This window comes from Ochotona curzoniae, unplaced genomic scaffold (genome assembly GCF_017591425.1).
Source record: "Ochotona curzoniae isolate NIBS_2020 unplaced genomic scaffold, NIBS_Ocur_1.0 contig_3819, whole genome shotgun sequence".
Classification (NCBI taxonomy): Eukaryota; Metazoa; Chordata; class Mammalia; order Lagomorpha; family Ochotonidae; genus Ochotona; species Ochotona curzoniae.
The window spans coordinates 19483507-19504960 of NW_024466004.1; the positions used below are offsets into that span (position 1 = coordinate 19483507).

The 21454-nt window shown below is 43.7% G+C and overlaps 1 protein-coding gene across 1 annotated transcript in view; it reads left to right on the forward strand.

The window, feature by feature from the left end:
- The first annotated feature begins 12996 nt into the window (after positions 1–12996).
- The window catches only part of PRIM2 (DNA primase subunit 2), a 270527-nt gene continuing 262069 nt past the window's right edge, over positions 12997–21454 (forward strand). The window contains exons 1-5 of the mRNA XM_040983590.1: positions 12997–13069; positions 13553–13711; positions 15816–15919; positions 18938–19017; positions 21322–21442. Of these exons, the coding sequence (XP_040839524.1) occupies positions 13561–13711; positions 15816–15919; positions 18938–19017; positions 21322–21442 (456 nt within the window). The 5' untranslated portion in view covers positions 12997–13069; positions 13553–13560. The remainder of the gene's footprint in view (positions 13070–13552; positions 13712–15815; positions 15920–18937; positions 19018–21321; positions 21443–21454) is intronic.

The window sequence follows — 21454 nt, forward strand, 5'->3', positions numbered from 1 at the left end:
CTTCTGTGAAGGATTACATCATAAAGCTAAAAGCCCATCTGGAATTTTGGATAAATACAAAAGAGTTCAATTCAGTTCAACAATGGCTATGGAGTAATTGCTTCATGTTAGGAATTGGGGTTGAGGCAACTATGTAAAAATAAACGATATGGGACCTGGTTCAGTGGCTCAGTTGGCTAATCCTTTCCCCCTGAAAGCACTGGGATCCCATTTGGATGGCAGTTCGTGTCCTGGCTGCTCCACTTCCCTTCCAGCTCTTGGCTTGTGGCCTGGGAAAGCAATGGAGGATGGCCCAAAGCCTTGGGACCCAGCACCATGTGAGAGTGCCAGAAGCCCAGCTCCTGGCTTCGGATTGGCTCAGCTCTGACTGTTGTGACCATTTGGGGAGTGAACCATGAGATGCAGTATCATTCTGTCTCCTCTGTAAATCTAATCTGCTCTTCCAATAAAAGTAAGTGAATCTCTTTTTTTTTTAAAATGAATGTTATGAATTTGCCTGATCTCAAGGAGCTCATGGTCTAAAAAGTCTTATATTTAAGACTTATATATTCAGATTAGTATGAAACCAGAGAAGAACTGGTCTTATTAGAAATAACCAGATTTTTTTTAGATCCATTGTGCAGGATCTTTCATAGTGCATTGAAAAAAAAATGTCAACAAGTATTCAGCATGGAGTGAGATGTATCTAAAAATAATTCTTTGATTAGTTAGATTCTTAGGCTTTCCTTCCTCAATTTTTAAAAATTTTATTTTACTTTTGATGTTGTTTACATAGTTTACAACAATGCATCTCCATGAGGACCACTGAATAACATGGGTAGGATAGAGGTATGGGGGAAGGTGGATGGGACAAATGCTTCCAACTTTTGTTTTCTTCCCCTTTCTCTTCTTTCTGGGGGGCAAGGACAGAGGGAGAGAGGGAGCATGGGGTGCTTCTATGTGCCCAACTACATCAGTACTTGGAAATGGCAGTTGCCCACTTGATCTCATCTTAGAAACCACGATGTAGGGAAAAATGTTCCAAGGGTATTGCTTGAGTGGTTTTGATAGCTCTGAGGTGCTGTTGGTTTTGCTGCTCCAAGGTTGGACCTTCCACGTTCCGTTGGTTGACAGAGTACACCCCAGTGCATCCATTCATCCAGACACTTGCTGCCAAAGCCTGGCAGGGGAGTTGTCTACCCTACTCTGCTCTCTATCTTCTTACATGGCACTCGATGTCCTCTGCAGGCCCAAATGAGCAGGCCGTCTCATCCCCCATATGCATCTTGGCATCCAAGGATGACCCCGTACCTGATTCTTGCATGTGCTGGCCAGTACAGGGTCTGGTTCAGTCCATCACACATATCAACCTACACACATTCAGGTGATTGTAGTTGCCTGGTTAGTTTCATTCTCAGCCCCACATCCCATGCAAACCGAGGGGTGCTGTGGCCTGCCTAACCCGACGTGTCACAGAGCTGGCTTTTGTAGACACAAGTGGGAACTGTAGCATAGTTGGGGTGACTCCCAATAGCCCCAAACAGGCCTGCCTCCAGTCCTGGTTCTTGTGCAATGCCAGTATGTACAGCAGACTAGTCTAATCCATCCTGTGTCCCAATTGGGCTATTGTATACACCTATCAGTGCTGCAGCTTAGCACAGGCCACCCAATCCCATGAACCAGTCCGTGGATTTGCCAGTAGGTGCTCCTGCCTTGTCAAGCCTGTCCCCAACCCCAGACCTGGCTTTCATGCATACTGATGAGAGCTATAGCCCAGCAGAGGAGTGCTCACAACTTCCCTACTAGACCCACTCCCAGTTTGAATCTTATACTTTGTCTGACATTCCTTGACTCTTTCCTGGCACTTGCTAGTGGATGTTGAGGCAAAACCTGGTCAGTTGGCACTTATCCTGTTCCTTGTATGTGCCAGCAGGTTCAGTGACATGGCCTAGACCAGCTCTCTCCCAAACCCAACTCACATGCAAGCCGATGGTTCTTGCATCCCTGCTCAGCTTGGTCTGCTCCAGTCCCAGTTCTCACATTCACCAGTGGGAATAATGGCCCAGCAGTGGAATTTCCGTAGTACCCTCACTCCCTGCCCAGTTCACTTCAAACTTGGGGTCTTACATGTACCAGTGGGTGCTATGGCTCAGTCTGTTGTGGCCCATCTCACATCAGCATTTGCTAGTGGGTGGTGCATCCTGACTCCACTGGGCCAGCTCCAAGTCCCAGCCCTAATGTGAACTAGCAGTTGTTACATCCCAACCCAGCCTGGCCTGTACCTCATCCTTTTACATCTGCCAGGAGATGTTGCAGACAGGTTCAGTCCAGCTCGTCCTGACTTACATGTATGTTGACACATTCTGTAGCCTGGTCTGGCCTGGAATGCCCTAGCCTCAGTTCTTGTGCTCACCAGCCAGGGAGTTCCCCAAGCTGCCCTAACAGACCAGAGTTGTGGATCTCAAGCACAACAGTGAGTGTTTGGCTCAGCCTGACTTGACCCATCTCCATTCTTTTTTTTTTTTTTTAAAGATTTATTTTTATTATTTTGTTATTGGAAAGGCGGATATACAGAGAGGAGAGACAGAGAGGAAGATCTTCCATCCGATGATTCACTCCCCAAGTGAGCGCAACAGGTCGATACTACGCCAATCCGAAGCCAGGAGCCTCTTCCGGGTCTCCCACGCGGGTGCAGGTTCCCAACGCTTTGGGCTGTCCTCGACTGCTTTCCCAGGCCACAAGCAGGGAGCTGGAAGGGAAGCGGGGCTGCCAGGGATAGAACTGGCACCCATATGGGATCCCGGGCGTGCAAGGCGAGGACCTTTAACCACTTGCGCCACCGCGCCGGGCCCAACCCATCTCCATTCTTGACATTCACTGTTGGATACTGTGGCCTTGCTAGACTGGTCCACACTCATTCTGTCCCTCATTGGTGGGTGCTACAGCCCAGCCCTGCCTGGCCTACATCCAGATTCAGCTCTCATGTGTATCAGTGGGTGCCATGACTTAGTTCAGCCTGTCTCATACTCAGTCTGGCTCTTGTGACTGCCAGCAGATGCTGGGGCCTAGCCCAGTCTGGCACACTCCCAGATCCAGCCCACACAGATGCTAAGGGATGCTGTAGCAATATTTAGTCTGGTCTGCCCCCATTGCCAGCTCTTGTGTTCACCAGTGGGAACTGCAACCCAGCAGTACCACCCCCTTATTTCCCTGACCAGGCCTCCTCCCAGCTATAGATCTTGCACATGCAGGTGGTTGTTCTGACCCAGCCAGACATAGCCTACTTCCATCTTAGGCCTTGCCATCAGATTCTGCAGCCTGGCACATCCACAGTCCCAGCTCTCACAAGTGGGTGCTATAGCCCAGCCTTGCCCAGCCTGCTCCCATTCCTGACTTTCATGCAGATGGGTAGGTGTAATAGCCTAGCCTGGTGTGGCCCATACCCGATCATGGCTCCTATACATGCCAGTATACTATGGTTTGGTCTGGCCGTGCCAGGACCACCACCCCAAAGCCAGCTTATACATCTGCCATCAAGTCAAGGAGCCTTTCCTAGCCTGACCAACACCCAGTCCCGACTCAAATGCTCAGTAGTGGGAGCTACAGCACACCAGGAAACTTCCCCAAATTCTCCCACCAGACCCATTCCCAGACCCAGATCTAATGTGTGCCAGTGGGTGGTAGGCTCCTACCTGGCATAATTCACCCCAGCCCCTACAGTGTTGACCTTTATGTGTGCTGGTGGCTGTTGTGGCCTGGCCCATCCACAGACTCAATTCTTGGGTTTGCTTATGGGTGTTGCAGTCTGGACCATCCTGGTCCGTTCCCAACCTCAGTACCCATAAGTGTTGGTAAATTCCATGCTCATGCCTAGCTCAGATTTGAGTAAATCAGCTGTTATGGCAGTCCCATGGGAATAAACCCACATATCCCCCACAGAATATGTCTCTAGACCCAGTTCTCTCACATGCCTGTTAGTGGTCCAGCCTAACATGGCCCACTCCTACCTACACCAACATCCATTGGCAGATACTGTGAGGTATAGTGCTGCCAGGCAGGTCCCCCAGCCTTAGATTTGGTGTGTATCAGCGGGAGGTGGTGAATGCCATCTAGCCCACTCAAGTCTCCCACGTGGGTGGGTACATTGGTCTGATCCAGAAAGGTCCTCCAGTTTCCTTCCTCCAAGCCACCCAGTCCCAGCCTCTAGCTTATCTGCAGGTGAAGTTATCTGGTCAGCAGAAGACCCCAGAAGTCATTCCTCACCTGTACTATTCTTCCCCAGCAGTCTTCCATCTCACAAATTCCCATACACCCATTCTTGAGCAACCCACAGCCCCCATACCCATTAAGGCGCAGGTGTCCGAGCCTGGTCTTCCACCATGTGTTGTATTGGCCTGGGGACTTGCCTACCTGCCCGGGTGCTGCACACTCTTGCATGTGGGTCCTGGTACCCTGTCTGCCAGCTGGCTGGCGTCTGCACCCCACATATCTTAAAAAAAAAAAAAAGAGGACCCAGCAAGATAGTTTAGTGGCAAAATCCCCTCCTTGCATGTGCCAGGATTACATAGGGGTACCAGTTTGTGTCCCAGATGTTCCACTTCCTATCTGGCTCCCTGCTTGTGGTCTGGGAAAGCAGGAGAAGATGGCTCAAAGCCTTGGAACCCTGCATCCACATGGATAACCTGGAGGAAGCTCCTGACTCCTGGCTTCTGATTGACTTAGCTCTGGCTATTTTGGCCATTTGAGGAGTGAAGCAGTGGATGGATGCTCTTTCTCTATGTCTCTCCTTCTCTCTGTTGAGCTGCCTTTCCAATAAATATAAATAAATCCTCCAAAAAAAAAAATAGAATAGGCAACTATGCTGACACACTGGTACAGTTAACAGAAACTTGGCATTAACGTGGCCCACCAGAATGCCCACCAGCTATTAGCTGCTTTTCTCACAGAAGTATAACACTTGCTTAGGTACAAGGCAACCTAGGGACTTGCCCACAGGTAGTGTCCTCAATTTCTTTATAACACAAATACAAATTTGAGGTAGATGGATCTATCAGCAGATTCCAGACCAACTTGAGTTTATACAGAGAAAACAATAAAAGACATTTTGCCAAATTGGGTTATATGCTCACTAAAAATTGATATTTCTTGTAATCTTTGAATGCTATGAACTGCCATAAATAATTAGTTTTGTACAAAATGAATTCTACCAATAAGTTAGAAAAATGAAATGTCTAAAGTTATTATGCACAGGATGATAACTCAAAAATAAGTAGCAATATTCATGAATACCAGAATTAAGAATTATCTTCACATGGTTAAATTAGTGTCAGATTTTTTTCATACTCCTTTTTGGTCTCCTGCAGCTATAAATGATACCAAGAGTGAATCATTTTGCTGTACACTATGCTCAGAATAGCAACCATTACACCCCACCTCCTCCTCCCTTTTCCAAACCCATACGGATAAACTTGAACCAAGATAGTTATTAAACTTTATTTGACTCCATGCATATGTTGCTTTCATGTACCATAGGCTTACTCTTGGAACTCCATGCCTCAGTTCCAACCTATCCTATTCCAAGTAAGAGTGCTGTGCTAGTTCATCCAATTGCCTCCCCCCACCATCTCCCAAATACATCTGGGGTGCCAAGAAACTCCAGATAGGGCACACTGTGATTAAAAAGTTTAGATGTTGTGATATGGTTGGTAAATCTGCCACTTGTGATGTTGGCATCCCGAAAAGGTGCTGGTTCATGTCCTGGCTGCTCCCTTTCTCATATAGTTCCCTGCTAATAGCCTGGAAAAACCAGTGGAAGATGGTCTGATGAACGGGGGCCCTGGAGCCATGTGGGAAACCTGGAAGAAGCTCTTGACTCCTGGCTTTGACATGTGTAATCCTCTGCTGTTGCAATCACCTGGGGAGTGAACTGTTGAAGATCTGTCTTGCTCTGTCTCTTCCTCTCTCTTTGTAACTTTCACTTTCGAATCTTAAAATTGTTCATCTCCTCCCTACTCCCCAGCAACCTGGTCACTGTAATAAGGGGTTAATTTTACTGGCAAGTGGAGCTAAGGGTTTAGGTGAGGGTGATGAAGCTTTAAAACCCGAAGGTTCATAGGCAAGGGGGAGCTAGATTGAGTTCCTGTCCTGGGTTCATGGATGGAAAGGCAGGGAACTTCACAGACACATCAACTCCCCAGGAAATCTATCCAGGCTATTCAGCCCTCATGGCAATGCTAGCTGTGTCTCAGGCCGACAAAGGACAGGAGAGAGCAGAAGAGCTCCTACTGGTGTGTTTCCTCCTTTTCTCCAGAATTAGCCGCTTTTACTGAGGCTGACCTTTTTCTTTTTTTTAAGTGGATGAATAGATCTATGAAAAAAACATTATTTCACTTTAAATAATGTTTAGCAATTTTGAATTGCATCGCTTAGAGTACAATCAGGGGTAGATGGTACATTCAAGATAGAATATTTTGGGATTGGTGTTTGGCTCAGCAGTTATGAAATTCCTTGGGATGCCCACATTCCAAAATCAAAGCGCTTGGGTTCGAGTTCTGGCTCTGCTTCTGATCCAATTTTCTGCTAGTGCTAGCCGTGGAAGGCACTAGGTGTCAGCTGAAATACTTGGGTCTCAGCTGCCAACAAGTGGGAACTGAATTGAGCTCCAGGCTCCTGGCTTTGGCCTGATCCACCCTTGGTTGTTGCAGGCATTTGGGTGTGTATCTCTCTCAAATGAAAAAAATCAATAACAATTTAAAAATTGGCTAGTTTAAGAATGTTTGATTTTGCAGGGATTATTTACAGATGTGTGGAAGCAGGGAACCATAGGAAAAAATAGTTCTGTTAAGGAGGACTTGTAGAAAGTCGATATGTTTCTGCCTTTAGAATTGTAAGGTAGAAGAAAGAGCTGTAGAATTCTGAAGAGGTGGCTGCCTTGAGAGGAGCAGTGACAGAATAAGGGACATGGGCAGGCAGCTGTGGGAATGAGCACACTGATTTTACTTCATTATCTCCTTCCCATCTCCTGTTGGGGTCCACGATTGATTGAACCGAACCAGAAGCCAGAGGCACAGGAAACCGTTTGTCAGGTTCATTTGAGCCAGGAACACAAGGCAAGGCAAAGCATGGGCATGTAGTTTCAGGTGAGGGAAATAGAAAATCTGAAGGATTTTCAAAAAGTTCATGGAACATATGTATTTCAAAAAACTGGATTTCAACCAAGTTTTGCACCAAAACAAACTTTCCTTTTCATTCCATTTCCTGGCAGCTCTCTGAAATCCCTTTGTTTCCAGCACACACATGTGTTCTCTTGTGGTTTTTCTTTTTAAAGATTAAAAAATTTTTTTTTTATTAGAAAGTCAGATACAGAGAGGAGGGGGCACAGAGAGAAAGATCTTCTGTCCAATGAGTCATCCCCATGCAGCCACAATGACTGAAGCTGCACCGATCCGAAGTCAGGAGCCAGGAGCTTCTTCTGGATCTTGTACATGCGTGCAGGGTTCCAAGGCTTTGGGCCGTCCTCAGCTGCTTTCCCAGGCCATAAACAGGGAGCTGGATGGCAAGTGGGGCCTCCAGGATTAGAACCAGTGGCCATATGGGATCTTGGCGCGTGTAAGGCAAGAACTTTAGCCACTAGGCTACCACTCCAGGTCCTTGTGGCTTTTCTTTTAGTAAAATGCATTTGATATTTACCCATGATGATGTAATTAATTTTAGCCTTCTACATTCAGCATATGGATTTTTTATTGGCATTTGATGTTTTCAAATGTTAAAAATTTTGTCTATGTAGTGGCTGCAGAATTTGTCTAAATACGATTTATTTTGGATTTCCTCAATTACTAATATGATTGAATCCACTCTCTTATTATTGGTCTACCTTGTTGTGAAACAGTTGTTCACATTTTCCGCTTTCTTTTCTGTTGTATTGAATTTTTTTATTGATTATAATCTGATGCTAATCTTGTCCGTTTTATTTTTTCTCAAAATTTTCATTAAAATTTTCAAACTTCTATTCTTAATTTTCACAAAATTACAAATGACAGATATTTCCTTTCTATTTATATTTTTAAAAAATCTGGTTAAAATCTACCTACCACAAAATTTACAATTTTAATAATTTCTCACTGTATAGCTTTGTAGCGATAGGTACATTTACAATATTATGTGAGCATTGCCATTATCCCCAGAGATGCTTGGTCCTTCTTCCTACACTTTCCTTTCAGAGAATGCCTTTGCTCTAATTCCTTTGCTCCCTTATGCTACACTAGTAAAAGCATCCTAAAGGAGAGGAAGAAAAATGAAACACTTAGATTTCTCTTCTAAGAGGTGGCTAGAAAAGTGGGAAGGGTGGAGTGACCAGACATTGGCCAGCTCTGTGGTAGATTTTATGGGTCAGCTACCCTGCTGGAGATGCTTCCTGTTCCTTTGCCTTCTGTGGCAGGCGGAACTGGCAGTACTTAACGTTAGCAGCATGCTTACTTGGTAAGGAAACTTACCACGCCTTTGGTTTTTAGGACGACACACCCTGCTCCATGCAAGAATAAAAACTCGCTGTGCCTTACCAAGTCTTACAACCAAATTCCAAACTCTAACTGTGATACACTACAGGCCAGGCATCTTGGAACCATGGAGTCACCTAAAGGTGTGTGCCTCATTGGGCTGTCTGTGTAGTTGAGTATTGTCAAGGGTAGGCACTGAATTAAGCAGCGATGATTCACGGACTTCTGCTAAAGAAGGTACTCTGTGCTTCAGTACAGGCTAAACTTGGGAGCCAAGTCATTCAGGAAAGAATGCATAGGAAGTTTTCAGATGAGGACTTTGAGTCTTTTAGGTTGGAGCTACATTTGATTCAAACCATCTGCTTAACCTGAAGCCAAATCCATCACTTTTTCATATTTTTATGACAGTATTAGTTTCAGTCTCAGAAACACTGTTGAAGATTCATGGAATGCTAGGCGTTGAAATGACAAAAATATTGGCCTAGTCACCTCTGCTTTTGGGATACGTATGGATGAATAGAAGTAAAAGGAATGCTTTCATGCATTTTCCTCCCATGTTGCAGTGTCTGTAAATTACAGATATCTTGGTTGCGAAGATGAGCATTGTGTCAGATTTTTTTTTATTGATGACATGAATAGATGAAATAGCTCATGGGGGATTTACTGGCTATGATTACTGAAGGGCATAATATTGTGCATTATTGCTACTGTGATAGGTAGATTTATATTGCAATTATCTCTAAATACAGAAAACACTCTTCCTGGTGAGGGATTGATTAAAACTGTGGACCTAGAATAAAGATACTGAAATAGCTGTCAGGCCATTTTGTTTTCTGAGAACGAAAACAGGTTTTTAATACAATGGAAAGTAGCTATTACATGACATGTTAGTAAAGTATTGGCAACTTTGGGCTGGCGTTGTAGTATAATGGGGAAAGCTGCTGCTAACAACACTGGCATCCCAGACAGGTGCTGGTTCATGTCTTGGCTACTCCATTTGTGATTCAGTTCCCTGCTTAAGGTTTGGGAGAAGCAACCAAAGGTGCCCCAAGTGTTTGGGTTCTGCCACTCCTGTGGGTGCCCTAAATAAAATTTTTGGCTCCCTAGCTTAGGCCTGGCCCAGCTCTAGTGACCATGTAGGGAGTAAACCAGTGGATGGAAAAATCTGTCTGCCTTTCCCTCCCCCTGCTTCTACCTCTGTTATTTTGATTTTCAAAATAGATACTCCCCCACCCTTTTAAAAATAAAGACATTGGTAACTATAAACACGAACATATATATATTTCCAGTTTTATCTGAGTCAGTCATAAAATGATACTAGCTGTTTCATTCTTAAATTTGGAGGTTACTATGATAAGCATTTTAGGGATCATAAAGACAAACAGAAGGGCTTATCCAACAAGAGCTTAACATCTAGTGGTGCTGTTGTAATTAACCAGCTATGTGTGTTGATCACAGACTCTTGAAACAGTGAACAAAGCTTTTGAGTGGGTGTTTTTTTTCGTTAGGAGAACTTTCATTAAATTGTCCAATAGTTCATATTCCCAAAAGATTTCGAACGTTGAGGCTGGTATTGTGGCACTGTAGCTTAAGTCATTGACCATAACACTGGTATTCCTTTTTTTTTTTAAAGATTTATTTTATTATTTTTATTGGAAAGCCGGATATACAGAGAGGAGAGACAGAGAGGAAGATCTTCCGACCGATGATTCACTCCCCAAGTGAGCGCAATGGCCGATGCTATGCCCGTCCGAAGCCAGGAGCCTCTTCCGGGTCTCCCATGCGGGTGCAGGGTCCCAACGCTTTGGGCTGTCCTCGACTGCTTTCCCGGGCCACAGGCAGGGAGCTGGAAGGGAAGCGTGACTGCCAGGGATAGAACCGGCGCCCATATGGGATCCTGGGGCGTGCAAAGCGAGGACCTTAACCACTTGCGTCACAGCGCAGGGCCCAACACTGGTATTCCATGTCACATTGCTGGTTTGAGTCCCAGCTGCTCTGCTTTCCATCCATCTCTCTGTTACTGTGGCTGGGAAAGTAGCCGAGGATGTCCCAAGGTCTTGAGTCCCTACCATGCATGTGGTGAGACTCCTATGGAGCTCCAGACCTAGGCTTTTGCCTGGACCAGCCCTAGCCAGTACTGCCATTTGGAGAGTGAACTAGCAGCTGAAGAATCTCATTCTATGTCACTAATGCCTTTTACATAGACAAACAAAAAATGAAATCGCTAAAAATAAAAAAAGATTAAGAAACTCTGCAGTAGAGAGATGTAACTAGAGAAATATTCACAACACATGGGAATCGGAGTGGAGCCTTGAGCGTCTAAAGTAACCACAGGTGGAAACACCAGACACTACTTTCAATGTGAAACTTTATCAATTTTGCAGGGGAAAATTTATTAAAAAAAAAAAAAGATTTATGTGGTCCTGCCGTGGTAGCCTAGCACCCAAGGTCCTCGTATTGCATGTGCTGGGATCCTATATGGGCGTTGGTTCTGAACCCGGCGGCCCTACTTCCCATCCAGTTCCCTGCTTGTGGCCAGGGAAAGCAGCCGAGGATGGCCCAAAGATTTGGGACCCTGCACCCGTATGGGAGACCAAGAGGAGGTTTGGGGCACCTGGCTTCAGATTGGTTCAGCTCTGGCTGTTGCGGTCACTTGGGGAGTGAATCAGCTGACAGAAGATCTCTCCGTCTCTCCTCCTCTCTGTATATCTGACTTTCCAAAAAAAAAAAAAAAATCTTAAAAAAAAAAAGTTTACTTTTATTTGAAAGGCAGAGTTACAGAGAGAGAGAGAGTTACAGAGTTATACACGCAACCAGATTGAGAGAGAGAATGCTTTTATCTGCTGATTTGTTCCCCAAATGGCTGCAACAGTCAGCTAAGCTGATCTGAAGAAGAGCTAGAAGCTTCTTTCCAGGTTCCCGCATGAATGCAGGAGCTAAAGGACTTGAGCCAGCTTTCCCTGGCTACAAACAGGGATCTGGCTGGGAAGTGGAGCAGCTAGGACAGGGCCTGGCACCTATTTAGGCAACCAGTGCCTCTATGGCAGAATTGGAGGCGAGGGCATAGTCAGCCTATATGCCATGGTGTTGGCCTCACGAGAAAATATTTTTGCTATCAGTGATAAGAACTTTCTATGCTGTTGTTAGTTATGCTTTTCTTTTTTCATTTTCTGTGTGTTTGCATATTTTCCAATGTACTAATTTTTTTTTGTATCTTGATGGTTTTCAACTTTTTCATATTTTATTGGTAAACTTCCTCAGTTTGAGAGTTGCATTGCATATTTTTTTTTGGTGAATTTTTTTAGGTGGTCACTTTTATATCTGCAATTAAACTTTTACCTCTGTTTTGTTTGTGATTTTTTTTATATTTCAATAATATCCTATCCAGAAATCAGATATTGATGTAAATGTTCTCAAAGTCTGGGCTTCAGGTATCTTCTTTGGGACAGGTGATAATTACTGTGTGTTATACGGAGAGGATCGGAGCAAGGGGAACCTGCTATGTTTTTGCGGAATTAGCAAAGTGAAATGATTGCATGTGGTGCCTGAAGACATTATTCTTGGACTTGCACCTGGCGCCGTTACTATTTGACTTCTGAGGCTGTGGTACAAAGTCAGTACCAGCCACCACTTCGTTCTAAGTACTAAGGTGCACTCTTCCAACTAGGCCTTCCAACTGTCCCCGCCACTTTTGTGAGCGAAAGCTGCCTCCTACAGGCCACAGAGAAGTTTGCTATCGGTGTAGAAAACCCAGCCTGCCCGCCAGGCAGCCGCAGGAGAGCCCAGCGCGCGGTTCTTCCCCGCAGTCACCGCCGCGGGCAGTCGGACCACAGGAAAATCCACGTCGTGTCGACTCTTGGGCCGTCCGATCTTTTCTGGTTCCCGGAGACCCCGCAGCGGGGGTTTCTACGAGTACGCACTTGCAGCTCACTCTGGGCGCCTAAGCATGCAGGGTAGGAAGGGCTGAACCATCAGGTAACAGGCCCGCAGGGGCTAACCGTCCAGTAGCAAAATCCATCTATATAGGTATTTTTTGGTAGTAGATGCACCAAGGGACGGTGACCTTCCAGCCGGTTTTGTCACCTGCAGGATGTAACGAACACCACCTTTCTCACAGGGTGGTCGAAGGACTGAACAGCGAGTCAGGTGCAAAGAGGATCGCCCTGAGTGTTCCCTCTCCATTCCTCGCCCGGAATTAAGGCGATGAGGACCAGCCCTGCGGGTGTGGGCGCCGCACATTCCTCAATTGCTGGAACCTGTTAGCGTCTGCAAGGCGCTACCTGGAGTCCATCTTCAGCGGCTCGAAAGTTTTTGCCGCCAGTTCTGCAGTTTTAACCGCCAGAAGTTACAAACAGGAGGCGCAGCTGATGATGTGGGAGAAACGCACACTCAATACTTGCATTCAAACACTTAGCGGGCTAAGAGGATACAGCAGCCGACCTCAGACGTTCCCAATTGAGCCTGCGCAGAGGCGCGTGCGGAGGTGGGTGGGTCTTCTTTGTCCGTCACTTCCGCTTCCGCTTTCAAATGTAAAACTCCCGCCACCGGGAGCAAGTGGCGCTAGCCGGTGTGTTTTGGATTTGCGGTTGCCGCAGGTAAGAGAAGCTCCTGGGGTTTAGCACGGGGCACCAGCCTTCGGCACAGGACGATTAAGCTGGCGGGGTGGGGGTTTGAATATTGATTGGCTTCGGCTAGTCTGAAAGACAGTTGTGTTACCCAGGGTTAGGACAGAACTCGCCGCGCTTTGCTCAGGGGTTCAGGATTGCACACCCCATGACTCGTGATGTTAACTCTTGGGATTGGAAAGATAGTAGTAACGTGGTGAGATGGCAGCCTCACCTGGCTTTTCTGTGGCGGAGTACCAGCCGCAGCTGCCCCGGCCCCTCGCGCCCGGCTACGAAGTTATCCCAGGTGGTGGTGTGGAAAATCACATGGGCATCAGTAACTACTGCCAACATTTTGTACATGTCTTCAGCTTCAGCACTTTTTCTGTGTATGTGGGATTATTTGTTTGTTTGCTTTCCTTGTGATTCCATTTTCTGTCATTTTAATCTTCTTTTATGTGCGTCCTTCCAAAGCGACCGAGATGCAGTTTTCAGGAATCCACAGGAAGAGGCTGAGGCTGGGTGATCAGAAGAATGCTAGCTACCCTCATAGCCTTCAATTCTACCTGCAACCGCCTACTGAAAACATCTCTTTGATAGAGTTTGAAAACCTGGCTATTGATAGAGTTAAGTGTAAGTGATACTTAAAATATGTATGTACTTGAGAACCTCACCTATGTTTTGTGGGAGTGATTGGAAACAATTTATTCCACTCAGCAGCGATTTCAGTAAATGTGAAGGATTTGCTATTGAGGGCTTGCTGTTCATTAATTTCATTTATTATATGATGCATATTTATTGAATGCTCTTGTGTTCTGGGTGGCAGGAGTATGGGGGTGAATGTAAATTGTCATTGGAGATGTTACAGTAGAAGACACACCAAGTAACAGTAATAATTCCGTATTTTGCCTACTGTAATTAGAATAAATAGTAGTGCTATTGAGGCATAGAAGTGCGAGTGATGGACTTAGTCTGGTTTATGTTTCTTAAAGAAGCTGAGATGGGACTTGGGTATTGAAATATGAATTAAAACTTTCCCAACAGAAAGTTAAGGATTTTTTTTTCCAAGTTGGGACCATGTTTTGTACTAAAATTTAGAGACATGAAAAGAATGTCATGTTTGAGAGAGCATTAAGAAGTTCAGGGTGGATGGAGAAGTATGGATAATTAATCACTCTCTTCTTCTTTTTTTTTTTTTTTTTATGATACTAGTGTATTAGAGTCTAAGATGAATGTGGCCACTCTATAGGGACCAGTTTATTCTTTGTGTGTTGATAGAGAAAAGTTATAGATAAGGCTTGAATTGGAACAAAAACGCTGTCCATGTCTTCAGAGTTTATGTTTCAAGATATTCTTGTGCAAAATTGTAAGGGAAGGTGAGATAGCATTAGCCATGTACAGAGAGACAGAGGAAGAACTGTTAATACAGAGAGGGGCTTTCAGCTGTTGCTCATTGAATTAAGGAGAAAAGACAAGAGAGGGAAGGTTTTAAACAGTTCACTGGTGTCAAATGAATCACGAAGGTAACGGTGGGGATAGATGAGGCATTGATAGCAGGTGGAGTGGTGAGCGCCTGAGCTACAGTAATGGAACGCTAGTGATAGGGAGGGAGAGATCGAGGGGATAGCGAGAAAGTCTTGGATGTGCAGGTACTGGGTGGCTGAAGTTCCTGCCTGGACGATGTAGTGGCTGGAAAGTCTGCTGATTGAGATTGGAAAGGGAGAAAAAGGAGCAGGATGAGGCAGAAGGTAGTTTGGTTTGTATAGTATAGTAAGGATAAATCTGTCAGGGATTTACGCTCAGAGGGTAATTAGGAGGTTTTTTTTTTTTTTAAATTTAAAAATACATTAAAAAGTAAGTGTGAGGAAGAATGACTTAAACATTATTATATAAGCAGTACTTTAGCTATGCTCCTGGCGCACCTCTCCATTTCTCGACAACTGTGGCTTATTTCAGCTGTGACTACTCATCGTCTTTCCCTCTTCCCTGATTGAGAATCCCTGGTGTTAGATTATGTGGTACTCCATGCATATTTTCTGGGACTTTGTAGCAGGATATCCTTTTGAAACCATACTTGTATATATGGTCATGCACTGTGTAATGTTTTGACCAACAGTGGGCTGTATGTGCAATGGTGGTCTTGTAAGATTGTCACCATGTGATGTCAGATCTCTTGGTTCACATTAAATGCACTGAAGCTGGGAAGTGTCATCTTGGCGTAGTCGATAATTCTGCTACCTGTGACGCTGGCATCCTTTATAGACCTCAGTTTGAGTCCTGGCTGATGCACTTCTGACTCCCTGCTAATGCAGTGAAAAATGGCCCAAGTACTTGGACTCGTGCACCCACATGGGAGACTCGGGTGAAGGTTCTGGCTTTGGCCTAGCCCAGCCCTTGCCATTGTAACTATTTGGGGTGTGAACCAACAGATGGAAGATATCTCTCTCCCTACCTCTCTCTCTCTGTAGCACTGACTTTCAAGTAAATCTTTATAAAAGTACATTGTGAAGTTTGTATAAGGACAAAATTCTCTAATTTGAAATGAAGTATTTCTAAGAGTGTGTCTTACTGTGATGCATGATTGTAGTTTATTGTACTTAAGGAGAATAAGGTTTCTGTTACTTGTCATGTTCTAAAAACAAGTATTTGCAGAATTACTGTGCATGAATTTTGTCCTCGATTAAATTTTTAAAAATTATCTTTGATTTTGACTTTTTTTCCTGATATTCTCTTAAAGTACTCAAGACAGTGGAAAATCTTGGGGTGAGCTATGTGAAAGGAACTGAGCAATACCAGAGTAAGCTGGAAGCCGAGATTCGGAAGCTCAAGTTTTCCTACAGAGTAAGTAAGAGAGGAAAAATTTCTTTCAGTTTGTATTTGTTCTTATTACTGAATGTCAGTTGTGGGAAATGGCTTGCTAGGCACATAGACTGCTGGAAGGTCCCTAGTCTATTAGGGGTGATTAATGTGTAATCTGATATCATATGGGGGACCACTCACCTGTGGGACTCTCATCATTACTGTCTTAATTGTCCCTTAGTTCAGGGCCTGTCTTGTGAGCTGTTTGATGCTTAGTAGCATCCCTAGGTTCTGCTAAAGGTCAGCAGACATGGCTAGGAGTGTCCTGTGCAATCCAGGGTGATGGATGCCATCATCAGATGTTGCCTCTGCAACTTCCAGATCACGGCATAGAAGGACTCAGCTCAGACTGGAGATGCGACACTTGGGAAGATGTTGAGTTTAGTTCTAGACATGAATTTGAGGCGCCTGTAGAAATAGCTGCTGGATAAAGGTGTGGATTTAGAAGATATATTTAGTGAGAACAGAGATACAGGGCAAGTTGAAATCATCAAGATTGAGAGCACCTTAGGGAAATGTTTGATAAATGATGGGGACAGAATGTGAGGAATACCAGTATTTTAAAGTGAATTGGATTTAAAGGAGATTGGGAAGAGGGTTGAGAAGTTCTCTGAGAAGGATGGAGCAGAGTAGCTCTACCATAGAAGCCCAAGAAAACCAGGGTTTCAGTAGTCATACTCATGGTGTTAATTATAATACAGAAATCACAACAGCAGGCATTTATGTACCAGGCTTTGTTTTGTCTTACATTTATTAATGTATGCAGTCCAAATAACACTCTTGTAAGGTAGGTACTATGATTGTACCTATTTTACAGATAAGGAAGCTGTTGTTTACTAATTAAAATTACCAGTTTCCTGAGATGGTGCATGGTAGATTCAAGTTGGAATCAGGTGTTTTTGTTTCTGTGGTGGCATTTTTAACAACAGTTTTGATCTTTAGGTTATGTGAGATTACTGGTATGGTGATGTCCATTGGATTTAATGGTTATGTGAACCCTTGTACATACAGGGTTAGAAACCAGAACAGTGACAGGGGTTGGAGAAAAGTGCATATGGAATGTGTAATGTTTTAAGATGTTTAGCTGAAAAGATGGAGAAATAGGACAGAGGACATACATATGTGCACTTGCACCCACAAAAATGTGACAGGAGAAACAATGTGTTTATAGGCTGAACAGAAAGATCTAAAATAGAAGAGTAGGAGAGATTAAAGATCTCTTGAATCCAACAGACGAAGTTCCTTAAGATGTAAGAGCAAATGGGTTGGAGAGGGTAGGTGACGTCATGAGGAAGCAGAGATGCTTTGTCCTTGGAGATGGAAGGGAGGATAACACAGCATGAGAACGCCCAAGCTTGGGACTGAAGGACTCGCTCAGGTAGCTGCGATTTTCTGTACAGGAAATCAGCTTTTCATAGGGAAGGCAAATGAGCTGTGATGGGGACCTTGGGCAGCCAGTAAGGACTGAAATAGCTTTTCTTAGAAAAAGGGAGAGGATCAATTCTGCTGTTTATAAGCTTAGTGACATTGAATATGTAACCCCTCCATGCCTCAGTTTCCTCCTCTTAAATGAAATGTAAGGGTACATACACACATGAAAGATTTGAGAGCGTCAGAGAGGCAAAGATGGAGCTCCTGTCTTCTAGTTCTCTCCCCAAATGCCCGCTCCATCACCCTGCTGCTGTAGGCCAGAGAGCATAGCGGGAAGTTGGAATTGAGATTGAAGCCAGGACTTGACTCCATCCCTTTGGTAGGGATATGGTGTCCCAGCAAGTGACTTAACCTCTAGGCCAAATGCTCATTCCAGTTTCCTCATCTTAAAATAAGGAGAAAATAGTACCTTACCTATATGGGTTTTATTTTGAAGGGTTGACAGGATTATTAAAAGTATTTGGAGTACTGATTGGCACCCAGTAAATGTGCTCAAAACATGTTAATTCTTCAAGTGTTTTAGAACTTGAAACAGATTGCCTGGCATTAGTTCAACTGAGGTTAAAAGTTAAAAGCCATGAAGTTCTGTATTCCAGATTTCCATGATTATATGTTTTTTTCCCAGTATTTTGACTGTACATGATGATTGAGGCTTGCATGGCAGAGGTTTAATCTAGAGTCTAGCTAGGTTTAGCCAAATGAAATTAAGGAAGTTGAGGGGTTGACATAAAATAGGGCCTGTGCAGTAGGGTAGCATGCTAATCCTCTGTCTGTGGCATTGGCATTCCTTATGGGCGCTGGTGCCCCGCTGTTATACTTCCTGATCCAGATCTCTGCTCTTGGCTTGGAAAAGCAGTGAAAGATGGCCCTTGTCCTGAGGCCCTGGCACCCACGTGAGAGACTGAAAGAAGCTCCCGTGGACTGGCCCAGCTCTGGGCATTGCAGCCATTTGGGGAGGGATCTCTCTGTCCCTCCTACTCTCTGTGTAACTGACATTCCAAGCAAAATAAATATAATTTTAAGTGGTTAAAGTGGAAAGTACAGTGGGTATCGGCTGGAGAAAGAAATTGGGAGGGAGAGGGATATAGGAAGAAAACTGGGGTGTGTTTTGGTTGGTCAGTTCAGTTTCACTTGATTTGTTGCCTTAGAATAATGCTGATAAGCTTGGGAAGTGTTATTAAGAAATGTATTTTTTAATGGGAGAAGGGGGACAGTGGGAGCTGGTGCATGTTTCTTCACTGCCAGTATCCTGTGGGAGTGTCAGAGTCTTGCCTGTTCCACTTCTAAGTGCTTGGGTCCATGTGCCAACATGGGAGAGAGAGGAAACTCGTGGCTTCAGTGTGGCCTAGCTCTGGCTGGTGTGGCCATTTGATTTGGGGAGTGAAGCATTGGATGGAATCTCTGACTTTCTGTAACTCTGTCTTTAAAATAAATAAATAGTAAACAAAAACACCACGAAAGAAATGTGGTTTTGAAACTTTTGCTTTACCATTGTGTTATGTCTACTTTGTGTTTTTATACTTCCTACTGTTCTAATGCTTTTTCTGGGGTGGGGGGGTTGTTTTTAAGGAAAACTTAGAAGGTGAATATGAGCAACGGAGAAGAGATCATATTTCTCACTTTATTTTGCGTCTTGCTTACTGCCAGTCGTAAGTATTGTTTTATTTTAATAGTCACACATTATATCTTGGGTTATATTGGTGCAGAGAAATATGTGTCCTGCTGATGGTAGGAAAATTAAGAATAACACCAGGAACCAATGTTTACAGATTGAGCCATGTGACAGTGAATTGGAACATGTGGTTACTAAAAAATACTAAAAGCAACTAAATGCTTCTAATGGTCTGGGCTGGAACTACCAGTCTAGAACTCTGTTTGGGTCTCCATGAAGATAATGGGGCCCAAGCACTTGTTCTGTCATCTGCTGTCCCCAGGATGCAGTAACAGTTCAAACTGGCACTGTGGCATGGCAAAGGGGTATGGGATGTGGATGTCCCAAGTAGCAGCTTAACCCAGTGTGCCACAGGGTCTGCCTTCCCCACAGGACACTTTAAATTTTATGGATTCTTTGCGATTTAAAATTTGATATTTCTTTAGGGTGGGGGACTTTTGAAACATTTTTTGAAAATGTACTAAAAATTACAAGAAACAATTAAACACTTTAATTTCATATCTTGATATAGGTTTTTAGGCTGAGAAGAATGGGCTTATTTAAGGTATTTTTGGAAGTTGTTCTTTTGGTAAGCCAGTATTGCCACCTAGAGGGAAGAGATGTTACTACTTTATTTTTAACTACAACTTGAGGCCCTATATTAAATAGTTTGGGCCCAATAATACAGCTACAGCTATTTTTAAGTTAATGTGATAATCAAATAAAAATCTTGAATAGATGATTATCCTAAGATAATAATTGAGGCATTATTAATCAGCTGTGTTCCCAAAGTTTTTTTTTAAAAAGCAAAAGTAGTTTGTGCAGTTTATCCAATAATTTCATTTAGTCTGTAAAAGTCATCTAAAAAGTTTTACTTTACATTCAGTAGGATAACAATTTTATAAAATGAATGCTCATTTGCATATTTACCTTATAAATTAACATATTTTTATGTTGACCTGTAAATACTGAGGTATACTTGTATATTTTTAAAATGCTTATTGTTTTAAAATTTGAGATATAGAGATGGAGATAAAAAAAATCTTCCTTTTGCTGGCTAAACCTTCAATTACCTACAGTAGCCAGGGCTGGCCAGACTGGAGCCGGGAGCCTACAGTGTCCTGCTGGGGTTGCAGGGACCCAGTTACTTGAGCCAATATCTACATCAGGAGGCTGACGCTGTATGATGAAGCTGAATGCTAAGCAGAGCCAGGACTCAAACCCAGGCTCCAAATCCACATCTGGGATGTGGTTGTCCCAAGTAGCCTCTGTGCCAAATGCTAGTTTATAGGGTGACACATTTTAAATTTTGTGAAATTACTGCGAATAAACTTGTAAAATATTTTTTTCAAAATTCATATAATTGTAATTTATTTGGAGATAAAGTTACATTTAAAAAGTTTGGTATTTGGGCCAGTGCAGTGGCTCAACTGGCTAATCCTTTGTAAGTACTGGCATTCCATGTGGAATGGTTAGTGTCCTGGTTGCTTCACTTGTGATCCAGCTCACTGCTTATGCCGGGTAAAACAGTGCAGATGGCTCAAGTCCTTGGGACCTTGCACCTGTGTGAGAGACCCGTAGGAAGTGCCTGGCAACTGGCTTCAGATTGGCTCAGTTCAGACTATTGCAGGCATTTGGGGAGTGAACCAGGGTGTAGAAGATCTTTCTGTTTCATCTTTTTTTTCTGCAAATTTGTCTTTCCAATAAAAAAAAAAATAAATCGTAAAGTTTGGAGTTCATTTGACATTGATGAAACAACTCCATTTTCTTTAAAATTATGTTTTATTAGAAAGTCAGATATATAGAGAGAAGAGACAGATGAAGATCTTCGTTCTGATGATTCACTAAGTGACCACAACAGCTGGTACTGAACCAATCAGGAGCCAGGAGCTTCTTCTGGGTCTCTCAATGGGTGCAGGTTCCCAAGGCCTTGGACTGCTTTCCCAGGCCACAAGAAGGGGCTCAATAGGAAGTGGGGCTGCCAGGATTAGAACTGGCACCCATATGGGATCCAGGCGCATTCAAGGCGAGGACTTTAGCCGTTTTCCTTTCATATTATTTGATAATGTAATTGACCTGAAAGCAGTCTATTTAGTTTTATATTCATGTACTCCTCTCATACCCAGCCTGTCCCTGGAAGCTTGTGGTGTGTGATGTTTGTGCCCTTTTTCAGAATGGAATGCTTTTATATGCAGCTTGTTGGTATCCTGGTTGTGTGACAATGTTTCATACAAATCTCTCAGGTGTAATAATCATTGCAGTTTTGGTTCATACTTATATAATTTACATGTTTTCTTTTTAGTGAAGATCTTAGACGCTGGTTCATTCAGCAAGAAATGGATCTCCTTCGGTTTCGCTTTAGTATTTTACCCAAGGACAAGATTCAGAGTTTCTTAAAGGATAGCCATCTGCATTTTGAGGCTGTAAGTATGTTT